The following is a 23,836-nucleotide window of genomic DNA, read 5'->3' on the forward strand; positions in this document are numbered from 1 at the left end:
GTATGACCAACTCCAGAAAGGCCTAACAAAACTAAGTAACTGGGCAACAGGCTGGCAGGTGGAATCCAATATAGACACATGGAAGGTAGTGTACATTGAAAGAGGCAATCTTCTATACACTGCTGGGCTCTGACCTACAACAGCTGTAGTCTCAAGGGGAAAAAATCGGTCTTGTTGACAATGCAGTGAGCGTGATTGCTCAACACCCAGTGGCAGGCAAAAAGGGAATGAATCTCTGGCTATATTAAGACAGCAACAGATCATTATGACAACATCAATTCTAAGATGACTGGGACTTTCAAAGAAGCCCAAGGGAGTTTGGTGGCCATGTCCCATTGCAATCCATTGGGAGTTGGGTGCTAAACTCCTTTAGGTTCCTGGGAAATTCCAAGCCAAAGTACTTCCTCACCTTGAATTCAGTGTCCAGCTCTGGCCACCTCCACACAAAAAGGACACATCAGAAATGGAGACGGGCAACAGGTGTGTTTAGAAGACTGTGGAGTGGGGTAGCTCTCCCCGAGGAGGAAAGGTTTGAGGCTATTTACAGAAGCTTGGAAAGGAGACCAATAGAGAGCCATGTTTCTTTCAACCAGGAGGGTCACAAAAGGGGATCACAAGATGTTGAAAATTGTATTACAGTCAAAAGCAAAGAAAATCTCTCTTTCCCCCTCCTCCTCCTGCCCACACAGCCTTACCCTTCAAGGTCAGGTGGCCTCTGTCAACTTCTCAATAAGTACATACAAACAGATCATACAGGCTTAGCATTAATACTTTTTTTACTTACTGTTATAGTAAAGTAAGAAGGTCATGAAATGTTTTGACTTCAAATAAGGGCTCACCCAACCAATAAGGTTGAAAAACACTGGTAGAGAGGACAACTGCCTTGTCCTATTTACCTCTGTCCATAACACATGGACAAGAGGCACTTTGATGAAATTAAAAGATAACATGTTTGAAATGGATAAACTCATTTTTATATGAAGTAAATTAATCTTGTGCTGCAATTATACTTAGACAAAATAGCTTAATGAGATTCAAGGAAAGGTTTCAGCACATAATTGAAACCACCCTCTGCAATTAACATTAGCTAAAATAAATATTACACGGGCCAGCAAGCCTTATGCTTCAAGACAAACTGAGTACCAGCTGAGGGCAGGAAGAAATTACCCTGGCTTGGTCCATTATTGCACAATCCCAGTAGATGCATTATTGGTGTTTTGCTTCTTTTCCTGAAACATTTTGCCTTGGCCACTGTTAGAAACAGACTAATGGAGTGGCAGGACTATTATGCTATTGCAGTATGTTAATGCCTGTGCTCCCTGAAGGAGGAGATTCCACCACGGGAAGACTCCTGAGAATGACTTGTAACTTAGTACAGACTATAGAAAACATTTTGTGTTCAATGGGAGACCTGACAAGTTATTCAGCATCCTCCTACCCAATGGACCTCCTCAATAGATAGTGCTTCTTCTCAGGATTGGGAGGATACTGAGATACTCAGTTGATCTCCCATCCCAGCTGATCTATCATCTAATGACCAGTTCCCTTACTATTACAGTAGACTTCGTCAGTGGGTGTTTCACTCCTCCTCCCACTCCCAAAGTGACACAGAACTAATGCCTAAAAAGGAATGTCCAATGTTTGGATTGCTGCAGTCAGGGCAGCCAGTGGGGACCTGTGAGCACAAGAGCTGTCCATGGTGAAACCAATGGCAGCAGGTCACTCCATCTTTCACAGTGCTAATTCCCAGGATGGGGACAGAGGGTGACAAAAAGGGAAGAGGAAACAAGAGGAATTGATCAGCAAGCAGATATGTTTGGAGGCACCCAGTGGTTATGCAGATCCTTGGCTCTCAGAATCCCGTGAAGAAAATGTTTGGTGATGGAGATCTTCTTCTGGAAGGAATCCAGTATCATTAATCTTCCCTGCAACCTGTTCCCCTTCTTCACACAGGTGGTGAGTCGGGCCCAGCTGGATTCTCAGGTTTCTGACTGGAGCCCTGGTGGGAGGTCTTCACTCACTGTTACTTCATACACTGTGTTGTAGATTGTGTTTTCCTTCTGCACATAGCTGGCGTAGGGCTCCAACTCTTGCTGCTCATTACTATCCTAGTAAATCAAAGGCAATAACCATGAGCACCAGGACTGGATTTGTTTGGAAATAAAAGTTCTTTCTGGAATCTTAAAAAGGTGTGAACTGAGCAACAACATGTCTCCCCTCCCCTAAATGTAAGAAACACAGGGAGCAGGGCTCCACGGATATATGAATGATCACAGGCTGATGCTATGGAAACAGCTGATGGCATATCTGCCTTACAGATAGAGCCATCAAGAAGCAGCATGGTCTAGTGCCTAGCACAATGGAGTGGGGCTCAAAACTGGGATCGTGCCTGGTTCTGTCACTGACCTGCTGAGCGAACTGGAGATGTTTACTTCACCTCTGTTTTCTCATCAGTGCTCTGTTTCTCTTACCTATTTGGACTATAAGATCTTTGGGGACTGCCTCTCACTATGTCTTTGTACAATATTAAACAAAATGGAGCCCTGATCTCAGTTGGTGCCTAGAGGTTCTCTTGTAAACCAGTAATAAATAATAATAAACTGGGCTAAAACTACAAAATAACGTTAAGTTCCAATCTATGCTAATGTGGCAGCAAAAACAATCAATCCTATTTAGGCTCCTAAATGCCCAAATGCCTTTTGAAAATGAGACTTCGGTGCCTCAATCAGTTAGATGTTGCAATGTTGAGGGCAGAAATGCCTAAATACCTTTAAAAATCTGGGCCTAAGTGACTTGCTCAAAATCACCACAGGAAGTCTGTGGTAGACAAAGGAATTGACCTTAGCTCACTAGAGCCCACGGCTAGCACTCTAACCATTGACCCATCTTCCCTCTCCTGTCCTTATTAGTCAGCTCACCTGTATTGTAACATGATTTGATCACATCAGAGTTAACTATTGTTAAATTGTGACTGACTCTCATTTTCGCTAAGGACTCTTTACACTGCTCTGGCCATAAAGGAGCCTTAAAGGGTATGTAAATTACAGATCTGGCCATTCAGAATTTAGTGACTTTTTGAGATTCACAGTCCATTTTGTTACATGACATCTTTCCTTTTGTAAATTTAAAAAAAAAGGTTGCTTCTCATTTAGATCAATAAGAAGAACTTTCAAAACAACCCCCTCCCCCAGCCACTTTGCTGTAAAACCACGAGGTGTATCACAGCTATACTCAGCACAGCTCTTCCTGGCATGATCAGGGAGAACTGTCAGAGCTGCTGCTTTTTGAATCACAAGAATGCTAGTTTGAGTCTTGACTGTGGCAGTGCTCTGCAGGCATATATTACAAGTCCAAATCTTGATATTTGGAGTGCACATGGACTCTGTCCTGCTTTGTGTCAAGTGACAGTTTGCGGAACACAATTGCACCTGCAGAAAGTAGGGAGAGCCAAAATCTGACAGCTTCCCTTAATGTATAAAACTTTTCTGAGTTACTTTGGGAGCACATCTCAGATTTAGTGACATCTTGGCTTACATCCACTTCCTTACCTGCAGGTTGTGTGTGGGAGCAGTCTCAGGGATTTTGGACTTATAACAAATTCTGTGGAAGGGAAAAGAGGGAAAAAAGACAGGAAAAAAAAGTATAACAAATTCTACCTTCAGTGTTAGGTTGGGCCACTGAGACCACACATCTTGGAGCAGAAGGGCCCTGAGAGAGTCTGTAATCCACAACTAATGAACCCCTTCTTCCTCAAGTCATCAAGAAGGGGGCTAAATGTCATCTCTCAGATCCTTCACTGGATGGCTCTTGACCGGGGTTCTCAAACTGGGGGTTGGGACCCCTTGGAGTTGCGAAGTTATTACAGGGCGGGTTGCGAGCTGTCAGCCTCCACCCCCAAACCCCGCTTCACCTCCAGCATTTATAATAGAGTTAAATATTTAAAATGTGTTTTTAATTTATAAAGGGGGCACACTCAGAGGCTTGCTGTGTGAAAAGAGTCACCAGTACAAAAGTTTCAGAACCACTGCACTTGACTCTGATGTTTTGATCTCCTGACTCTACATATGTGAAGTCCCTACTCCGGCCTGTGGGAGCCCTGAGCCTATTGGGAGAGCAGAATAGTGGAGACAAGGTCCTCTGGATGGATAAGAGCTTTGCCCTGAATAAGCTTTACTCTACATGAACTAATCCCCTTCTGAGGGAGGAGGACATGAGGCTAAGCAGTTGGACTTTGGACTATGGGGGAGAGGAACTGAGTGAGGGGTTCTCCTGGAATACCACCTACACCAGGAAAAGAACATCCCAGTTACAAATTGTCTATATTTAAGTACAATGCTCCCTACTCTTTTACCCTGGAACTGCATCCCTCTGATTCATTTAAGCAAGGTCTGATGGAACTGAAGTGCAGCACGCAACAAAGGAATAAAGATTCTGCTGCTTGATTCAGCTTTATTAATCTTCTGACAGGACAGTCCTGCTCCGTCCTCCAGAGCTGGGTGACAACTGTTTGGTAGGGAAACTGATCCCCCAAACTGCTGGCTTGAAGAAGCAGATTGAGATATTCTGTAGTACCTAGAGAACAACTTTTACTTTGCCAACTCTCCATACTGACAGGAAGTTTCCCTGGCGTCAGGAGGTGGCATCTTGTGTCCCATGCCCACCCCCTCCACCAGTGTATCATTCACTTAGATACACTGTGCCTCATCATGCCACATCCTGTGTGAATGTGACAGAATCAGAGATGCTTGGATGTCATCTGATCTGATATCAAATAACACCTTAAGTTTCCTCTCAGCTCTAGACGAACTGATTCCTTAGTGCCATGTCATACATACCTGCCACGGTGGAGCTTACAGAGGAAAATTAAAGCCAAAATGAAGAGGATGCCCAGGAGACCAGCAGAGATGGCGAAATACTGAAGAAAAACGTCTAATAAGAGAGAATCATGATTTTCTAAATAGGGAGAATCACCATTTCAGTTATTTCCTCACTGATCAACTCCTTTATTGTGTCCACCTGAGGATCACAAGGTGCTTTAAACATTAATTACATCTCACAGCCTGCCCGTAAAATAAATAGTATCTCCACTTGAGAGAAGGGGAAACTGAGGCAAAAAAGTTAAATAGCTTGTCCAAGGTCATGCCTGGAGATTTCAATCTGGAAGGGGAACCTATATCTCCCAATGGCCAATCACGCACTATATTACTAGATCATGTTGCTCTGTAGACTCTGCATATCTCACCATTCAAGCTATCTCTTATATGACTTCAAAGCAAAAGAGCAAGGAAAATAAATAAAACAGTCCAGATAACAGCCATTTACCGTTCAGATTATGAGACTGTTCCCTGTTTTCAGGTGGACAGACACTAGAATGTGCTCTCCTCCCCTCCTCCTTTCACAGCCCCGGTGGCAGGATTCGTACTTGCATCCCAACAAATTTTATTTATGCTTCTCTTTCAGTTGAACGTCTTGTCCATACAAGCAAGTGACAATTGTGATTCAGGTCCCATCAATGCCTTCCCACTGCCAATAAAGTACCACAACCCTGACCTAGAGGGAGCATCTCCAGGGAGGGAGTAGGATAGATGAGTTTCATGGCCCAAGTCATGATATCCCATAAGTCACTGACTCTTGGTCACTACCAAGCTGGGCCAGATGTGACCTGGTGACATCACCGTGCAAGGCTCCATAGCCATTGTACAGTCCCCTAACTGACCCAGCCCCCCAGGTTAGACATTTGTATGGAAAGGAGATAAGAAAAAGGTCCCACTTCAGTCTTAAATTTTGGGGAGTATTTCTGCAGCCTTTATAGATTTCCCTCTCTAGAAGCAAACTGGAATGGTCAGCTGAATTTGCAAGGTCCCTGCCACACTCTCACCAGTCTCACTGATATTTTTTGGAGCTGGTGAACAGAGGAGCACATAGTTTATCAGTTATGAATGAAGACTAAATAGAGAAAAGAGATGTCTCCTGTTACCTGATTGGCATTCCTTGGATTGGCTTGTGTTCCAAGCCAGATGAGAGACAAAGCAGGTTATATTAGTCTCTTTGGGGCTGTATATACTGAGCACAGTCACTGTCCCATCTGGGTGATATTCAAGCTCAGTCTTGGGATTTCTGTTTGGGTCCCAAGAGACCTGTGCAGCTGGTTTCCCTGCAGCTGCCTTGCACACAGCGGCCCCGTTACTGTCACAGGTCAAGGTCACTTCAGGAGGGACTGCAGGACAGGAGAAAGGGGAAAGGGTTGAAGTTAGTTTGCTGCATGTGGTATGGCAACTTTCCTCATTCCTATACAAGAAGAACCTAGCAGAAAGAGGAGAATGGGAGTGAAGACAGTATTGCAATAAATAGCAAACACCTGCAACAGCAGAATAGATAATGCGGAGTCCTTACAGCTCTTGAAATGGGGGTATCCCTTGGATGAGAGGGTGAGTGAAAACCTTAGGTGTGCCATGTGGACTACCATAGATAATATCCCGAGACACGGCTTTAGGGAAATGAAGTACCCTCTCCTCACACAGCAATTTATCCTGGTTCAGTTTGAGACATATAAGCTCTCATACACCCTCTGCTGTCAAGATGGAACATAAACAAAAGAACAGAACCTGTATTCACTTCAGAACTAGAGAATGTTGAGGGCTAAAGTGGGAACTAGGAAGAACAGCAGAGAGGAGGAAGGCTGGGAACCACAGTAAGCAAAGGTGCATGCCTGTAAGCCCTTTCCTTAAACTGTTTTGACTGCCAAGGTTCCCAGCTCCACCCCACAAAGTGAATGGCCGGGACCAGGAGCTCATCTGTCACCCAGGTTCCACTGCATTGTCTCGTTGTCATGACTCCTAACAATCTCACCCACTCATGTCAGTTTTCTCAGGGATGGTGTGTAGAAATGGGCCTGAATCCAAAACCCCATATCCAAAAAGTTCCTGGATCCTGATCTACATTTTGTGTCATCTGCTGCTGATCTCCGGTAGTAGTTAACACAGGGGTGTGCGTATATTTCTTATCCTTGGTGTGTCTTTGTCTCTCTCTCTTCCCCTCGGTTTTAGTCAATTTTGCAGTAGTAAATTCTTATGGTTATATCATTTAATATAGTCTTTCCAAAATTACCTGGGCAACTTTCAGTATTCTGATCTAGTTACTGCCCTCATGTCAGGTGGGTCACCACAGTAATCCTCCTTTGTTGTGCACAAGATAATGCACTAATGATGTTCCTAGCAAATAGCCTCTTTATGTTTGAGGCAGAAATGTTACAGGGGTAGCATAGGAAGACCTGGATGTCCGAGGGGGTTGGTAATAGGCTCTATTAGCCTTTTACTTGTAGCTTATCAGTTCTAAACCAGATCAGGTTTGCAGTAATTGAAAGTCATTACTATCTGCTATAGGTGAACTGAGCTGACCTCAGTCCTGGTGCTAACAGACTTGGTTTACACTTGCCAGTGGGCATCCAGTCTCAGATGAGAGACCAAAGAACAATTGAACATGGGGGGACTGAACTATCGTTATTCCCAAAAGTGGCCTCACCAAGTAGGGTTTAAGGTACGTTGACTTGTTTGCTATACATGTTCTGTGGAGAGAGGATTTCAGTCTCCAGAACTGTCATTCTGGAATTTCTCACAAGCACTAAAAGGGTCAGATCCTCAAAGGCATTTAGGCTCTTAACATCCCATTGAAATTAGTGGAAGTTGGGAGTCTACATACTTTTCAGGATCTGGGCCTAAATTAACTTTTTAAAAGCAGTTTCATGGGGGGATGGCTTAGGCTGGGAGTGTTTGTACAGAAGCCCCTCTACCAAATAGCCAAAGATTGATGTTAACATTGGGTAGAAAAATAGCTCATGCCAACCTTTCCCGCCATAAAAACAAGGAGAAAGGTTTGAGGAGGGAAAGGAGGACCAGAATGTAAAGAGGTTGGATGTGAGGAGAGACCACAATGAATTCACATAAGGGGATTAACCCAGCAGATGTCCTAAACTCCTTAGTTTTTGGAGTTCTCTGAACCTATATTCTCAACATTCTAAGAGGAGGGGAGGTTTATGTGTCAGGCATAAATCTGATTGTGTAGACAATTAAGAATGTCACAGCCTGTTACTTACCTAATACAGTCAGAGTGTAGGTTTGATTGAAAGTTCCATCGCTGTTTACAGTTTCACAGCTATAACATCCCTCATCTGTGAGTGTCACTTGCTGTATCTGAAGGGCACTATCAGTTTCAGGGCTAGATTTCCAATCCATTCTCTCATTGCAGTTTGTTCTGTCTGTCTTGTTCTGATCAGTTCTGTATGCCAGTGTGCAGTGATTTCCATTCCTTGGTCTTATCTTCCATACTACTGATACCAGATCCCGCCTTGAAATGTCACCACAGGTCAGATTAATGCTGGAACCAGCTATCTTAGACACTCCGATGTTATCTAGACAAGATGTAGGAAGAGAAGGACACTTGAAAAGGTCACCCAGAGTGTCATTACCCCCAGAGCTCCAAGGTTATAACATCTCTAGTATTATAGAATATTCCATAGTAAGATCCCACCTCTGCAGATACTAGACTCATCTCCTTGTGTCCATAGCTTTAAACAGTGACTGATAACCTGACGTTTGGTTTTGCCACCAGTCCATAAGATTAACCTCTCTGCTCTCACACGCCGTAGAACCTCTTCCCTACTGCAATCACTGCCAAGTTTCAGTATAAAGACATTATTGCGGAGTGGAGCCTGACTGAGATGCAAGGCGCACAGCTATATTGGAGGAGCTCCTGGGCTAACTTTCTTTTTTTCCCCCTTGCTTTGGCAGCAATTGTGAGGCAAATGAATGGTGGGGAGGGAGTAACATTAGTAGTGTGCCTGTTCTGTACTGCCCTTGACGTAAGCACAAATCAGGAAAAGTTAGACATTTCTGAGCCACTTCCTGCTGCTCCATCCACAATGGGAGTTAAGCTACCATCTTGGACTAGCTGGAACTCAGCAGAATCAGAAAATCTTTGCAGGAGCTGTATGCTAAGGATTGGTCTACATGTAAAACTTATACTGGGGTAGCTATGTCAGATAGGGGTGTGATTATTTTTTACCAATATAGCTATGCCAATGTAAGCCCTAGTGTAGATGCAATTATCCTGGAAAAGCAGCCCAACTTTGAAAATAGTTTCTATTCAACATATCTTTCTTCCTCTACCCTCCCGAGGCCAAATTCTGCCCAGCTACACTGGAGTAAATCTGAATTAGGTCCTTTGATTTTAGTGGTGTTATGCCAGATTTACACTGATGTTATTGAGAACCAAATTTGAATGTTTGTATTTGATAGTTATCTGGTCACTTCTCTGACAAGAATGAGTTTCTACTCCTGTTAGGCCTGCAAAGCCCCTACAGACACAGGAGAGCAAGCCGGAGTCTATTCTCCCTCACTGAGCATTGACAAAACTCTCAGTTAAGTTCCAGTGAAATAGTCTTTACCATCAGTGGTGGAGGAAGAGGAACAAAGAACCCAGCTGCATTTTCAGATCCCAAGTGAAATCTGTGGAGCTGGCAGTTAGAAAAATCCTTGCTGAGAACAAATAGGGAATTTCCCTTCTCCTCATCTGCTTTTAGAATTACTATTCTGGATATAAATTCCATATGAAGTCCAGTACAATTCATTTTCATGGCTGAATCATCAGCATCACCAAGTAACATCAAATGTATTAGACTATAATATTATGTCCACATAAGTCTATCACAAAAACTTCAACACTGATTAAAAGGACAATTTCAACCTGTTTAGGTCCCTAAGTTACTTTTCTGGGTGTGTTTATTGCATTACAGAAGATGAAACTTTTATTCTGGGTCCTCAGTGAGCTACACAATGTTTAGGTCTTATCTAATCTACATCTTTTCTTAGGAAATTTCTTTCTGTTGCTGTACTGCCAGGAGTAACATGGTGTGAGCACCAGTACAGATAGGCCATCGGCATACTTTTACCACCATGTCATTTAACCCTGGTCAGAACAGGAACAGACGAGAGCTGGGCAAACTTTGTTTGGTAAACACTACGTTAACTGAAAAATGTGGTTGCCAAGCAACCAACATTATTTGTGAATTCGGGTCACGTAGTTTTGGCCAAATAAAAAATGATATTTTTTTTCCAAAAAAGTCTAAATGTTTTGTTTTGACATTTCATTTAGAAATAAACTGTTGGTTTTTCATTCAACCCAGACCATTTCCCCCTCACTTTTTTCATTTTGATGAGGAAAAAAATCAGTTGGGGTTTGAAACAAACAGAATTTTACTTCTTATTTTTCAGTTCACTGAACTGCAAAACCCATTTAGTCACTCAGCTCAAGCCGAGACTCTCTGGAAGTCGAGACACTGGTGGCTAGTCTACACTAATACTCTCGCTGTTGCTGTCACTGATAGCACTACAGTGGTGGCAATGCAACATGAGGAAATTTCCTGAAAAAGGCCAGTTTAGGCAAGACCTTAGAGACGGTGTAGGGGAGTGAGCTCCACTTTCCTGTCTGCCTTGGTGACCATCTCATGTGCTTCTGTGATCAGGCTCATAACCACATGGTCTCTTCTACTTTGGGGGGGTGGGGGTGGGGAGAGCCTCTGATTGGCAAGCTCCTCCACAGAGACCAAGGGGATGCGGTGTATGCCTGCAGTGAGGCATAATTGCTTGCTTGAGGTCACCTGGGAAAGCTGAATTGCACTTGCTCTTTGGCACTGCACTCCTTGCTACTACCAAATGTGACACAGTGACGTATAAATGTGGGGGTTCACAATGTCCTTTCACAAGGGCCCCGATTCAGCTAAGCCTTTAAGCCCATACTTAGCTTTAAGCTGGAGTGGTTCCATTGGCCTTCAGTGGAACTATTCACAAGACCTAAGGAGGTCGTGGAAACTCCTTCAGTGGAGGTTTTCCAAAGGAGCCTGGATGGCCAGCTGTCTTGAATGGTTTAGATACAACAAATGCTGCATCTTGGCAGGGGGTTAGACTAGGTCCGGGGTGGCCAACCTGTGGCTCCGGAGCCACACGCGGCTCTTCAGAAGTTAATATGCGGCTCCTTGTCTAGGCACCGACTCCGGGGCTGGAGCTACAAGCGCCAACTTTCCACTGTGCCGGGGGGTGCTCACTGCTCAGCCCCCGGCTCTGCCACAGGCCCTGCCCCCACCCCACCCCTTCCTGCCCCCTCCTCTGAGCCTGCCATGCCCTCAATCAGACCCTCCAAGAGCCTCCTGCATGCCACAGCTGATGCAGGGAGGGAGGTGGAGGCACTGATCGGCGGGGCTGCCGGTGGGCGGGAGGCGCTGGGAGCAGGAGGGCATGGGTGAGCTGAGGGGGGGCTGCTGACGTGTTACTGTGGCTCTTTGGCAATGCACATTGGTAAATTCTGGCTCCTTCTCAGGCTCAGGTGGGCCATCCCTGGACTAGATGACCCTCGAGGTTCCTTCTAACCCTATGGGTCTATGATTCTTTGCTGGCAGGGGGCTCATTTGAGGACACTGAGTTGATGACCTACCCCACCTACATGAAAGAGGGAAATCCCTTCAGCCTGAACTTGTAACAAAGTGGCTCTAATCCCCAGGGTTAAACCCTGGTCGCTCCTGTTTATCCTCCAGGGGCCTGATAATCACCATTGTTTTGGGTTATTCCCAACCTCTATAGCACCGGGTGATGCAGGTGATGCAGTGTAACCCCCGGTGGACTGTGGCATGTCTTGCCGCCCCTGCAATGCTTTTGGTTTCCATATAGCAGCCGGGGATAAATTTTTCCATTGATGGAGGCATACCCCTGAGAGGCAGAGAAACGTGTGTGGTTCTACTGTGCCACGGAAAGCCTGCATTGGGAGGGTATTGGCAGCAACACTAACCCCTGGGCTGGGGGCTTTAGGTGTGAGTTAGTGAAAGAGAAGGTGGCCTGGTGCCGCACAGTACTGGTATAACTCAGAGCACTGAGACATCCATCACCCTGTGAGGGATTGGGAAGAAGAAGTTAACCCCATACTTGGGGCTGAATCCTCTCATGCCTTTTCTCAGTTTTTGGAGAAGAGTCAAAATATATAACCTGCAGGTGCAGAACAGAAAATTCCCAAGAGAAAACCACATCCTGCCGGTCCTGGGGACAGATGCAGCTGCAACTGCGCCCTGCTTACAACATATCCTTGTTACTTCAGCTCAGACAGTAAAAAAACAAATCGGTAACTCTCATGGGTTTTATTGGTGACAGTGGAGGATATAGCGGGTAAAGTATTTCTTTGGGACTTCCTACGTCCCGCCTTTACTGACAAAAGGGGATAATACTTACCTCCCATCTAAGGTGAACTGTTAGGATTAATTGTTCATGTTTAAAAGTATTTTGAAGATTAAAATCCTAAGTATAACAATTTTCTGGTGCCTGTTCTGTATTGATTTTTTAAATGTATACACAAAATAAATCACTCGTACAAATCTTTGCCCATTTGATTAAATTGACTACAGCATTCTCACTACACTAACACTGCACTAGGAGTAAGATGGGGGTTTTGTTGTTGTTTTTTGTTTCATTTGTTTCATATAAATATATGCAAATTGTTCTCAGTAAGTGAATTTCAGGAAAAGACTCTTCTGGAGTGGTTGTTTCTAATTCAGACAAAGTCATCAGAAGAGGAAATGAGAGAGGCTGAATGTCTCATGATGGGTTCTTGATTTTAGTTCTGTGAAAGTCTCTTAAAATGAAATGGAGAACAAAGAGCTTCCTTGCTTGGCTTATCTTTGTCAGGCGCATCATCACGTCAGGCCACATCATCAATTCCACTCACCTCATCTAAACGTGACTAAGCAAATCTAAGAGTGCAAGTGGACTGCTATGGCTGGGCTGTTTTTACTGCATGAGAGTAACAGTCTTGTGCACCCTTCTTGACAAATAAATGTGACACCAGTGTACTGGCCTACTGGACCATCCTCTCTTAAGTAACCCTCCCGGGATATGGTACAGTTTCCCCAACATAATGGCTGTCCATCGCCAGCGGCAAGAAAGGAAGAAGAAGTGAAAGAGGTGCTGCTTTTTGCTACACCTTTCCATCAGCCTCTATCACAAATGGCCAGGAATGAGTCAGGTACAAGTCACTCACGGTCCACAAGCCACATCAGACAGCTTGAAAGCTGCTGAATTGTGTTTGTGTAAAATCTTCTTTTTTAGGTAAAGTTGAAACAATGGCTTTGAATTGCCCTTTATCCTGTTTTAATGAGAAGGCTTTTAGCTGAGCAGGATAGTTTAAGTAGGAGTCTAAAACATTCTGGACCTGAGCCTCATGTCCATTAGACCAGTTTCCACCACTCTAGTGGGGACCTTAAATTGGGTGTAAATATAATAATGTGCTTTCTCTGTAACTGCCAGAGTGGGGTAAAGAGGCGTTAGGGGAAATATGAATCAGGGTCTTTATTCCTAGTTCTGCCACTGATATAATGTATGATGCTAGAAGCATGAGCTTTGTGCCTGTGTTTCCCCATCCATAAAATGGAGGTAATGCCTACCTCAGAGGCATATTGTGAAGTTTAATTAATTCATGTTAATGTGGTTTGAAGGCCTCTGATTGAAGTTGCTGTAGAAGGGCAAAGTATTATTATTAGCACAGGCCATTATCTAATGTCAAAGCCCCATTAATCATTTCCCAGGAAACAGCTAACACGTGACATCTTTTTCCCATGATGGTTGTGTTCGATCTCTGAGCTGGAGAGATCCTGAGGATTGGTGTACACAGGGAACTTACATCAGCATAGTTATGTCTCGGGGTGGGAAAAATCCACACCCCTGAGAGACATAGCTATGCCGACCTAACCCCCGGTGTTGAGAGAACTAGATCAACCTAGCTACTGCATCTTGGTGAGGTACATTAACTACAGTTACAAGAGAACTCCTGAAGCGATTCAGCAGCGCTGCTGTAGAGTTTTAAGTGTAGACATACCCTGAGGGAGAAGGTGGGGTTTGATAAAGGATTTGGATACCTTTGTCCAGCCTGCAGCCATCTTCATTCTCCTCCAGATCATCTCAGTATGAAAATGGTGTGTATCCAACACCAGGAAGACATGCTCAAGGGTGATTTCTTCTCCCCCTTATCACAGAATGGAGCGAAACGTTGCATAACGCTGAGTCCAAAAGATGTAAATTCTGCTAGTTTCAAATGGGAAGGACTAACTCTTATATCTCACAAGCTAAGTAGGATTGGTCCTGGTCAACATTTAGACAAGAGGCCTACAAAAAAGACCCAATGTGCTATAGCCTATCAGGGAGTGATGTTGGCCAGATTCCAATTCTGCATCCCTAAATTCTGCCCAGTTTCAATTGTATATGGGATGCTTCTTCACTTTCTGTCCCAAACTGTAGTGAAGTGGTATTTGGTACTGCTAACCATTTGCTATTTTTGCCCCAGAGGTGGCTATACTTCAGTGTTGTGTGAAGTGATTCCTGTGTGTGTATAGTTTATAAAATGCTTTGAGATCCTTTAGCATAAATGGTTGTCTCTAAATGGAAATTGTTCTCAGCCGCCTTCTCCTCTCAGTCTGGCAGCCATGAATTTTCCCCATATTTGGGGATGTTCAGATTTGAAGTGGTTTTGGTTCAGACCTATCGCTGGGGCAGATATACTTAGGCCCCTTTGTGCTGCCAGGACCTTAAAGCAGCTCTAAAGGGGCTGCTAAGGATTCCTCAAGGCAGTTATTGATTAATTTATGTCCTGAAGCATGAGGGTTTATATTCCGTAAACATTTTTATCCTTAGATAAAAGCTTAGAAACAGCCAGTGCATACCATAGGCCTTTGCCATACTGTCACCTCTCAGAAGCTAGTATCTTGTCTTCCAGAATCTCAGCTTTCATTTGAAAAAAAGAGTAAGTCTATAGCTGATATGCTTGCAAAGAAAACCTTAAAAAATGTGAATATAGGGCTTGTCTACACAGGGAAATTGAGTGGCAAAACTATACTGGTATATGTATACTGGTATTACTCCCTGTATAGACACTTTTATTACAGAATAAAAGTGACTTTTCCCAGTTTACCTTCTGTCATTTTGGAAGTGGTTTAAGTTATACAGAAAAAACACGCTCTTATTCCAGAATACGAGTGTCCAAATGGGGAGCCATACCTGTACAACTATTGTGGTGTAAATTCACACTTTACCTCATACTGGTTTAACTTCCTGTGTATAATCAATACAAAGATGTCTGCAGAGAGCCTTGTACAATGGGTCTGACAGGTGTGAAGTGTCCTGTTCATCTCACTGAGGCATTCACTCAGGGATGATAATTTAAATGTCAACTATTTCATTCCCTGAGTAAGAAAGGAGACTGGGTCATAACTTACTGTGAGTGTTTTCTCATTTTTGTGCCACATGTCCGTGACATTTGGGAGATATCACCACTTTTTTTTTTGCTCAGCCCCAGGAGCTTAGCAGAGCCTATGGGCCCCACTGAGGGGAAGTCAAGCTCAAGGAGCCCAATCTAGTGCAGCTCAGAGAGCTGCACTATCCTATTTTGTGCACAAAATCTAGTGTGAGCAGTGTTTCATTATGGAGACTCATGTGGGTGGAGCTTATGTTATGATGGAGCTTGGAAGAATACTGCCACTCCCCTCTCCCCCAATCTGAGCCCTGATCTCCAAACCTCTCAAGTCCCTCAATATTCTCTAACTTTGACTCACCTGAATATTTCTGTACCATCTCTAAATGTTGCCACTTCCCTGTTCAACAATAAGCCAGTCATTAATCTAACAAACAATGTCATTAAATGTTAAACAAGGTTCAGTAGCAGTGATCCTAGTGTAGGTTTTTAGGGCACCCCACTATTTACACGTTTTCTTGTTTAAAATGGGCCATTTCCCCTCCTTTGGGGGTTTTTTTTTCAAAGAGACACAGTCAATTTAGAAGTCATATGTATGTCTTGAAAATTTGTCAGCTACCACGTGCAAAACCTAAGATTACGGTAACTGAAAGCGATTGGGGAAAAATATTTTTCTCTCCTTTTTTTTCGTTTGTGTACATTGTGCATTTGACAGCACTTTGGTTATAGTCAGTTTCACTGGTTCTCATCTATAATCAGTGACTTAGTCATTTTCTCCTGTTTCTTTGAATCTTTCACACAGCAAAAGGAGAGAGAAACACTTTTAAAAATAGGAAAATATGATTGTAAAACCACAGGGGGTCTTGGGGGCTGGTGTAGAACCTGAAAAGACTTTTAACTCTTTTCATACTGAGTAGATTTCAAATTGGTGAAACTCAGTTTTATATCCATGACTGAAATCTCATCCTCTGAGACTACTTAATTTCCTTAATAGCCTCTTTAAGAAACTGAAGCTTTTAAAGAGATTTTTACCCTCTAAAGAGAGAGTTCTATTGTACATTGATTTCCTGAAGCAACACCCTCTTTAACTTTTCAGTGCATGGCCCCACACGCAACAGATTATAACATATTCAAATTAGTGGTATAACTAACTCACAATCGATATACCACAAGCAGATGACTGATTGCATCCTGGAATGAATGTTACATGAGTTACACTATGATGCAATTCAAGGGGCAATATTTGCAGTTTGAAAGAGGCCAGGTGTAATATGCTGAATACGTATAGTCTTTTTTCTGTATCTATACTCTGTCACTGAGTATCTGTGACACTAACCAAGGCTGGGGTGGGAGAACATAACAGACAGACAACAGATCCCTGGTATAACTCTATGGCAGTGAATGGAGTTACACCAGGAATGATCATGGCCCAAAGGGTTTGTGAAACACACTTATCTTCTGAACACCAGCCTGTTCTTTTCAGTTGTAAGAATAGGTATGTACTACTAGTAGAAATAACAAGTTAGTGTGTTGGGTAGATCTCCCTGCAGCTGTGAGATATAGGAGGTAAGGGTTCAGTTGCTTGCTGAAGGGAATCACACACAAATAAGGACAGTGTGGACTCATCCCTTGCTGTCACCTTCAGCTCCCCATTCCCACCCCCACATCCAGACTCTTGATTCTCTGATAATTTCTCTAAACCCATGGTCCTCACCCCATCTCTATCATGCTAACCCTAGTTTATTTAGACGTCTCTTGCTTCCATTACATGAACTTCCTGCTTTCTCATTTCCCAGCTTCTTCTTTCATTCCCTTGCAATCATCTTCCGCTTCTGCCATTGTTACCATGTCACTCTTCTGGGTGAATCCCTCCCCCACCTTCTTCTCGGCATTACTGATAAATTACTAAGTCATTCCCCACAAAGTCATCCCCATCTCTGGTTTCGTTGTCATGGCCTATCTGTGATGTGTTTATTGTTAGACTGTAAACTCTCCAGGCCAAGGAATTACTTCAGCTGTATGTACTGTACTGGGCTGAGCTCACTGAGAATGCTAAATAATACATGTAAATCCAAACTCCTTGTTTTCATCTTCCAGGCTAAACACAACTCTGCACCTGCCAACTCTCTGCTCTTATTTCTTCCTGTTACCTTCTCTTTCCCTTTAACCTGCCCAAGCCTCACCCCTAAATGCTCCTCTTGTCTTTATACCTTCTTCCATGCCACCCCAAACGCCTGGAATTCCCTCTTTCTACTTGGGCACCAAAGAATCTTCCTCCTCTTCTTCGGCTCCTCCCTGAAAAACTACTTATTGGGTGGAGTCTTCCAGTGATACTTCAGCAATGTAAGAAGCACATAACTCAACCCTCAGGCCATGTCTAAGCTAGGAAAGGTTGGCTATGTTTTAATCAAGACAAAGGCTAAAAGAAAAAAGGATTGCGGCCCCACTTTAGCATGGGTCTGTCATCCAGACAGCCAGCGTAGTGTCATGGGGTTGGAATCGTTCTTTCTCCACAACACATAGGGCTGGTCCTCAATGGATGTAAATCATCATACCTGAATTGAAATCAGTGGAGTTAAAAGTTTACACCAGCTGAGGATCTGGCCCCTAAACTGTAAACTATATAAGGCAAGGTCTGCGTCTCCATGTTCTGTACATCACCAAGCAAGCTGATGGAACACAAGAAGAAATCTGATGTTTACTCATGCGGATGCGTCCCTGTATTCTGCCCACATCAGGCTTTGTGATATGAATCTATGCTTTTATTATGACACTAACACTGCTTCTAATCAGGCTTTGTGCAGATGAAGTGTGCAAGGACTGATGCGAGTGGGGACCCGAGCCAGCCCTAGTGTGCAAACTCCTCTGTAGCTTTTACTCCAGCTTGGCTCATGAATTTCACCCTCACCATTCCCATTATTGTTCTAATTGAGATGGCATTTTTATTGGCTTATAATGTTCAGAAATAGTTCCCTTTAAGGCCAAAATGTGTCCTGGTTGTTTTCAGTCCAGAGAGGAAATCCATTTCCAACCTTTGAAGAAAAATCTATTCCTTCCATTTAAAGATTCATATAAAAGCAGCACTGTGTATGTGTGTGTGTTTTTCTCACTTATTGAAATAGATTTTATTTTTTTACTTTAAATTATTTTTGTCTTTTTACTTTGCAGGAAAATATTTTTTTTAATCCATGGAGGCTGACATTTTAATCAGACAAACTCAAGAAAGTCAGAATTATGGAGCTAGATCACCATGCCTCACTAAGTGCTGTTCCAGCAGTACAATGGGCACTAAAGCAGACAAGTGAGTATTTTTCCAGCATAGGGGAATCCTCACATGGCTGAAATGTGACATACTGCCTACCAAACAGCTACAAAGGGCCTTCGATTTTTTTTTTCACTGAAGAAATGAACATGGAGCATTTTCTATGATGCTGCATAGGCTCAATCTAAATTTCAATTCTCCTCCTCCAAGGAAAGGACTAAAATGCATTTTGTTCTGTTTGTTTATGTTGAAGTTGCACCTTCTCTTGGAATCATAGATGCAAATATGTAGGATTTTGTGTGTCTGACTACCTATGGTATGGTATGTTTTGTGATCATTTAAAGAAAGACCCTGTTGTAATTTATAGGTACAAGCTGGCAGAGTTAAGGTGACTGTGCTGTCCTTAATGCCCTCACTTTTGTGCAGTTAAAAATCTCACTCATAATTGTTTTGAAGTTGGTTTTTTAACATAATAATTTATTTGGATTTTTCTAATAATGAAGCTGCCATATGAAAAAATAATAAGGGCTCTGACTTTCCTGCCTTTTTTTGTACACGTGAATGATCACGTCTTCAAAAACAAAAAATAAGAGCGGTGAGTTTTCAAACAGTGTGTACATCCACACTCATATGTCAGAGTTAAAGAAAATACAATATTGTATGTGGTCAGGATGCTATTTTCAAACCTCCTTACTGCTGGGGTTTTCAAATGAGACTGATGCGAGCACAACAGTCCTTGGTCAGGACGATGTCGGGATCTGCCTTTAAAGAATTTGTGTGTGTATGTGTGGAGGGGGGGAAATCACCTAAAAAAGTCTCAGATGATTTAAAAAAAATACAGAACACTATTTAAATGGTTGGGTAAGAAAAATAATCAAATGTTCCCCCCCCTTTAATGTGTACGTTTTCAATGTTAAAATAAACAGCAGGGTGCCAGTGCACTAAAGAAAGGGGGCACTAAAGCAAGAGTGGGATGAAGACAGAGGCAGTTTATCTAAATATTTTCCCCATCCTATGAAGTCTTAAATCAGGAGTAGAGTTCCAATATGAATGAGAGCAGGTGGCTGGGAGGATGGCAGGGCTGCATCAACCTTAAAAGAACTCCCCATGGAACACCTCCCCACACTGCTCACTCTTCCCTTGACGTTCATATCCAGATATTTGGGGTGTTCCTCTGCTTAACCCAGTAAGGAAAGTCACTGAGGTTGTCTCTACACTGGCACTTTCCTTACAATTTCCCAGTACTGCAGCTCTGGTGCCTGCCATGGTGAAATCACTAGTATAGACCAGCCACCAACATAGGCGCTGGAACTAGGGGTGTCTGAGGTGTGGCTGCACCCAGTGGCTTGAAGTGGTTTCCATCATATACAGGGTTCACAAGGTGCTTCAATGGCTCTCAACACCCCCACCATACAAATTTGTTGCAGCTCCCCTGGCCACCAGCATTTTAAATGATGTGTCATCTAACACTGGTTTTAACTTTTTTTCTGGCGACCCAGCTGAAGAAAATTGTTGATGCCCGTGACTCAACGGAGCTGGGGATGAGGGGTTTGGGGTGTGGGAGGGGCTCAGGGCTGGGGCAGAGGGTTGTGGTGCAGGTGAGGGCTACGGGGTGGGGCCAGGAATGAGGGGTTCAGGGTGTGGGGGTTGGGGTGTGTGAGGGGGTCGGGGTTCTGGGCTGAGGGTTCAGGCTCTTGGGTGGGGCTGGGGATGAGTTGTTTGGGGTGCAGGAAGGGGCTCTGGGTTGGCGGGGGCTCAGGGCAGGGGATTGGGGCTCAGGGTTGGGGTGCGGGCTTACCTCAGGTGGCTCCCGGTCAGCGGTGCAGCGGAGGTGCTAAGGCAGGTTTCCTGCCTGTCCTGGCATTGCGGACCACGCTGTGCCCTGGTAGCAGCCAGCAGCAGGTCTGGCTCTCGCCCGCACTCAGCTCCATTGGCCGGTTCCCGGACAATGTGAATGCAGAGCCAGTGCTTGGGGCGGGGGGCAGCACATAGAGCCCCGTGCCCCCCGCCCCGCCTTGGAGCCGGACCACTGCTGGCTGCTTCCGGGGCACAGCACAGTGTCAGAACTTGCCTGCCTTAGCTGGCCAACACCACCGACAGGACTTTTAATGGCCCGGTCGGCAGTGCTGACCAGAGCCACCGCCTTCCATTCCGTGACCCGCAGTTTGAAAACCACTGATCTAACACAGCTCAGACCAGGACTAGACACCGTAGCTGTTAAACCGCCTGCGCCTTGCCTAAGCTCGTGCTTCCCTTGTCACCAAAACTAGTGCAGCAGTAGGAGATTTAAGAAAAAGGTTCATGTAGTTAAGGCCTGGCTGAGCCTGTAAAGTGCACCCTTTTTCAAATGTCATTGTTTCATTTTACAGCCACTCCTGGCCCCCAGAAGCTGGCTGGGACTCTGGGCTCCCAATAATTTTGGTACTCTGTGGGGACAGATGTGTCCATGATGGGTGTACGTGCACTGGGCCCACCTACGCCACTAAGCCTGTGGCCTGTGAGGGAGCGGAGGCCAGAATGGAGGAAATGCAGAGGAGCTGCCTGAGTTTTACTACGTGCTTTGAGGCAGCCTCCTGCATTCAACCTTATGCAGAGAGAGAAACAGCCTGGTCTGGGACAGGGCACTCAAGGGTAAGTACCTGTGGGAAAATTTCTGTTTCCTGTTTTTCTGTGGAAAATTGGGTTTTTGATTAAACAGTTGTTCTTGTGCAAACTTATCTGCCTTCCATGGAAAATTTCATCTTTTTGTCAAAAAGAAAAAAAAATCAAAGACCTTCTAACTGAGAAGGTTTGGGTTGTGGCTGAGAGGTTTTCAGGTTTTTAACTGAAAGTTGAAATCTTCAGAAAATTTCAATGAAAATGAATTCTTTTATTTATGTCAAAATTTTCCTAGAAAAAAATCCTCATTTCCTGACCAGCGCTATTTAAGTCCCTGGGGTTTTACCCCGACTCTGAGATCACTGTTATACCTTGGACGAGCTGCTTAACACTCCTGTGTCTCAGTGTTTCCATCTGTAAAATGTGGACGAGGTACTAACCTAACCTCTCAGGGGTGCTGAAGCTGAATTAAACAATGGTTGTAAATGTTTTGAACTCCTCTGATGGAAGGCACTAGAGATGTGAAACCTATCTTTGGAGCCTGTGTTTGAACAGCTCAGCACATTAGACCAATTCCTCATTGCCAGTACGTGTACTTTAGCATAAACACTTCAGGCTTTTGTGACTGGTGCATGAGACTGCCTCTCCCTGCTTTAGTGATGAGTTTCTGTGGTGAGCCCAGGGGATGCGCCTTGCACTCACGAGAGTGGGGCTTGGAAGATCATGAGCTCTACAAATACAGGTGAATGGGAGCTGGTGGACAGTAGCTGGAGCAGCGAAAAGGCTAATAAAACTGAGACAGCTGACCTAAAAGCTTAGGAAGCATGGCCTTAGATGATACTGTTTTCACTACAGAAGCTGTTTTTGATCAAACACTGACAGGTGTTCCTTATGGTAAAACTCCCACCAGCTCTCAGAATGGATCCTCAGGGCTGCTTGCCACTCTCTAATAGGATCTCCCACCAGTGCTCAGAATGAAATTTATGATCTCCACCCTCCCCCATGGGAGCTATGACCAGCCTTCCTAACAAAACCCAGAAGAGACCCCCGCCCTGGCTAAGACTTTGGGTTCACAGACGGGGCTGCACACACTATTCCCTGTGTGACCTACAGTCTGTTAAATAAATCAGCCTCTTGGACGACAGGAATTTAAAGACACAGGGAAGAGTCTTTTGGCAGCTGATAATGTTGTTAACTGTGAATCAATCCCAGTTGCTAAGTAAACCAGATACAGGGCACATGCCTAGTGACAATAGGCCTGGTGATCACAGGCAGATGTAGTGAATGAAGAGCAGGTCTAACATGCCAGTAACAATACATAATCAACTCTGTCCTTTAATGAAAGCAGCACTGGTAAGTACAGCATTTACGTGAAGGAAACATCCTAGCACATTCCCCTTGCCTCGATCCATAGCAGCTGCTTGGTCCCAAAGAGAAGTCTAACTTACCTATTTGTACCATGGCCACAGAGACGGTGAGCAGCACGAAGGCACAAAAAGTCTTCCCTAAACAATTCATGTCAGCTTTTGCTTTCATCGCTCACACAGCTCGCTCACTCCATCCATCCTGTTGTCAGACCAGCTGCAGACGCGGGGAGCTTCCCTCTGTGACAGTGTGCCCTTGCCAGCCAGTGTCTCTGTTCCCTCTTCCACTTCCCCACCTCTCCTCCACCCCAACTCCGCCTGCTCCTGACTGATTAGCTCCTTGGAGGTAGAGAGGCTCCTTCTTCTGCCTTTTCATGACACTAGGCTTCCTGTGCTGAGAGCCAAGGCAAACATTGAGGAAACAGATTTAGCAGCTATGCCTTCCGTTCATTGGCTCTCCTTGCAGTGCTGATGTGTGAAGATAAACTCCACAGCAGAGCTCAGAATGGAGTAAAAATGAAGCTTATTCTTCAAGCCTGGGCTTACTGTCAGAGAGGGAATATTAATCATGGGGAGTTGGATCATCCAGTAATAACAGTGTACTCAGCGCTTCACAGACAAGAAAAGTTCGACCCCTGAAGGGCTTCCATTCTAAAAGACCTTATATACGAAGACCTCTTTTAATAATTGCCCCACAGGAGATGCTCTGTCCTTGTAGGGATCAGGGCCTTAATCCTACTCTAAAACAATGAGGCTCACTCCAACCTCAGAAGAGAGAATGTGTGTGTGGGGTGGGGTGGGGGAGGGGACTTTGTTGTAGTAGCCAGGCAAGGTACTAACAAATTTCAAAAGGACTTTATTTTTTAAAGTGGAAACCTCTTTTCCAAGCTGCTGCTGCACCCTCATCCTCTTCAACTCCTCCCCACTCCCCCCTGTTTCCTGTCCTTTCAGACTCCCAACAGCCAGTGCTCCCAATTCTAATAATTACAAGCAACATCAAAACACCACACTCCCTCCTCTCTTAAGAAACTCTCCCAATTACAATAAACATTGTTGTTCTAACCACAGGAACAAATAGGAAACAAGGCACTATACTGTTGACAGAAATATTACACTAAAAACACTATAAATACTACATAACATAGTCTCTAGTCCAGACAGGTGGTCGTCTGGGTCTGACAGGCCGTCTCTCAAGCCCTGGTTCCAGTGCAATGTCTTGTTGGCATAATCTCCTCTTGGTGCACAGACAGGTGCAAGATAAGAAGCATTCCATACCAGCCCATCAGAAAGTCGATAGGTGTAAGGTCCCTTCTTCTCTATGATTTTAAGAGGAGCT

The 23,836-nt window shown here is 44.3% G+C and overlaps 2 protein-coding genes across 7 annotated transcripts in view; one reads left to right on the forward strand and one right to left on the reverse strand.

Moving 5' to 3' along the window:
* Nucleotides 1–671: 671 nt before the first annotated feature.
* CD200R1 (CD200 receptor 1) lies at nt 672–22,962 on the reverse strand. 2 transcript variants are annotated; one of them, XM_084627905.1, is made up of 6 exons: nt 22,585–22,962; nt 8,093–8,407; nt 5,978–6,217; nt 4,836–4,929; nt 3,549–3,600; nt 672–2,108 (listed from the first exon to the last, which is right to left on the reverse strand). In XM_084627905.1, the coding sequence occupies exons 1-6, from the start codon at nt 22,670–22,672 to the stop codon at nt 1,980–1,982; spliced, it is 918 nt and encodes a 305-aa protein (XP_084484031.1). In that variant the 5' UTR covers nt 22,673–22,962; the 3' UTR covers nt 672–1,979. The 2 variants fall into 2 exon arrangements, with proteins under 2 accessions (XP_084484031.1, XP_084484032.1); XM_084627906.1 differs by lacking the exon at nt 4,836–4,929.
* Nucleotides 18,445–23,836, forward strand: part of GTPBP8 (GTP binding protein 8) — a 49,394-nt gene continuing 44,002 nt past the window's right edge. For 3 of the 5 annotated variants that reach the window (XR_014711604.1, XR_014711605.1, XR_014711606.1), the window contains exons 1-2: nt 18,448–18,577; nt 20,908–21,169. Coding sequence is in view for 2 of the 5 variants with exons in the window: in XM_084627927.1 (XP_084484053.1) it covers nt 18,465–18,577; nt 20,908–21,169 (375 nt within the window). In the remaining 3 variants the exon portion in view is untranslated. Of the gene's footprint in view, nt 18,578–20,907; nt 21,170–23,836 lie in introns of all 5 variants that reach the window. The other 2 variants (XM_084627927.1, XM_084627925.1) reach the window with 2 other exon arrangements.

The sequence above is a fragment of the Lepidochelys olivacea genome, assembly GCF_965140295.1.
Source record: "Lepidochelys olivacea isolate rLepOli2 genome assembly, chromosome: 1".
Taxonomy (NCBI): Eukaryota; Metazoa; Chordata; order Testudines; family Cheloniidae; genus Lepidochelys; species Lepidochelys olivacea.

Coding starts and splice junctions, on each gene's coding strand:
- CD200R1 (XM_084627905.1), bottom strand. CDS start 22,672: ATGAAAGCAAAAGCTGACATGAATTGTTTAGGGAAGACTTTTTGTGCC. Junction 8,408..22,584: donor TGTGGCCATGGTACAAATAG/GTAAGTTAGACT, acceptor CATCTTGTCTAG/ATAACATCGGAGTGTCTAAG. Junction 4,930..5,977: donor ATCCAAGGAATGCCAATCAG/GTAACAGGAGAC, acceptor CTCTCTTATTAG/ACGTTTTTCTTCAGTATTTC.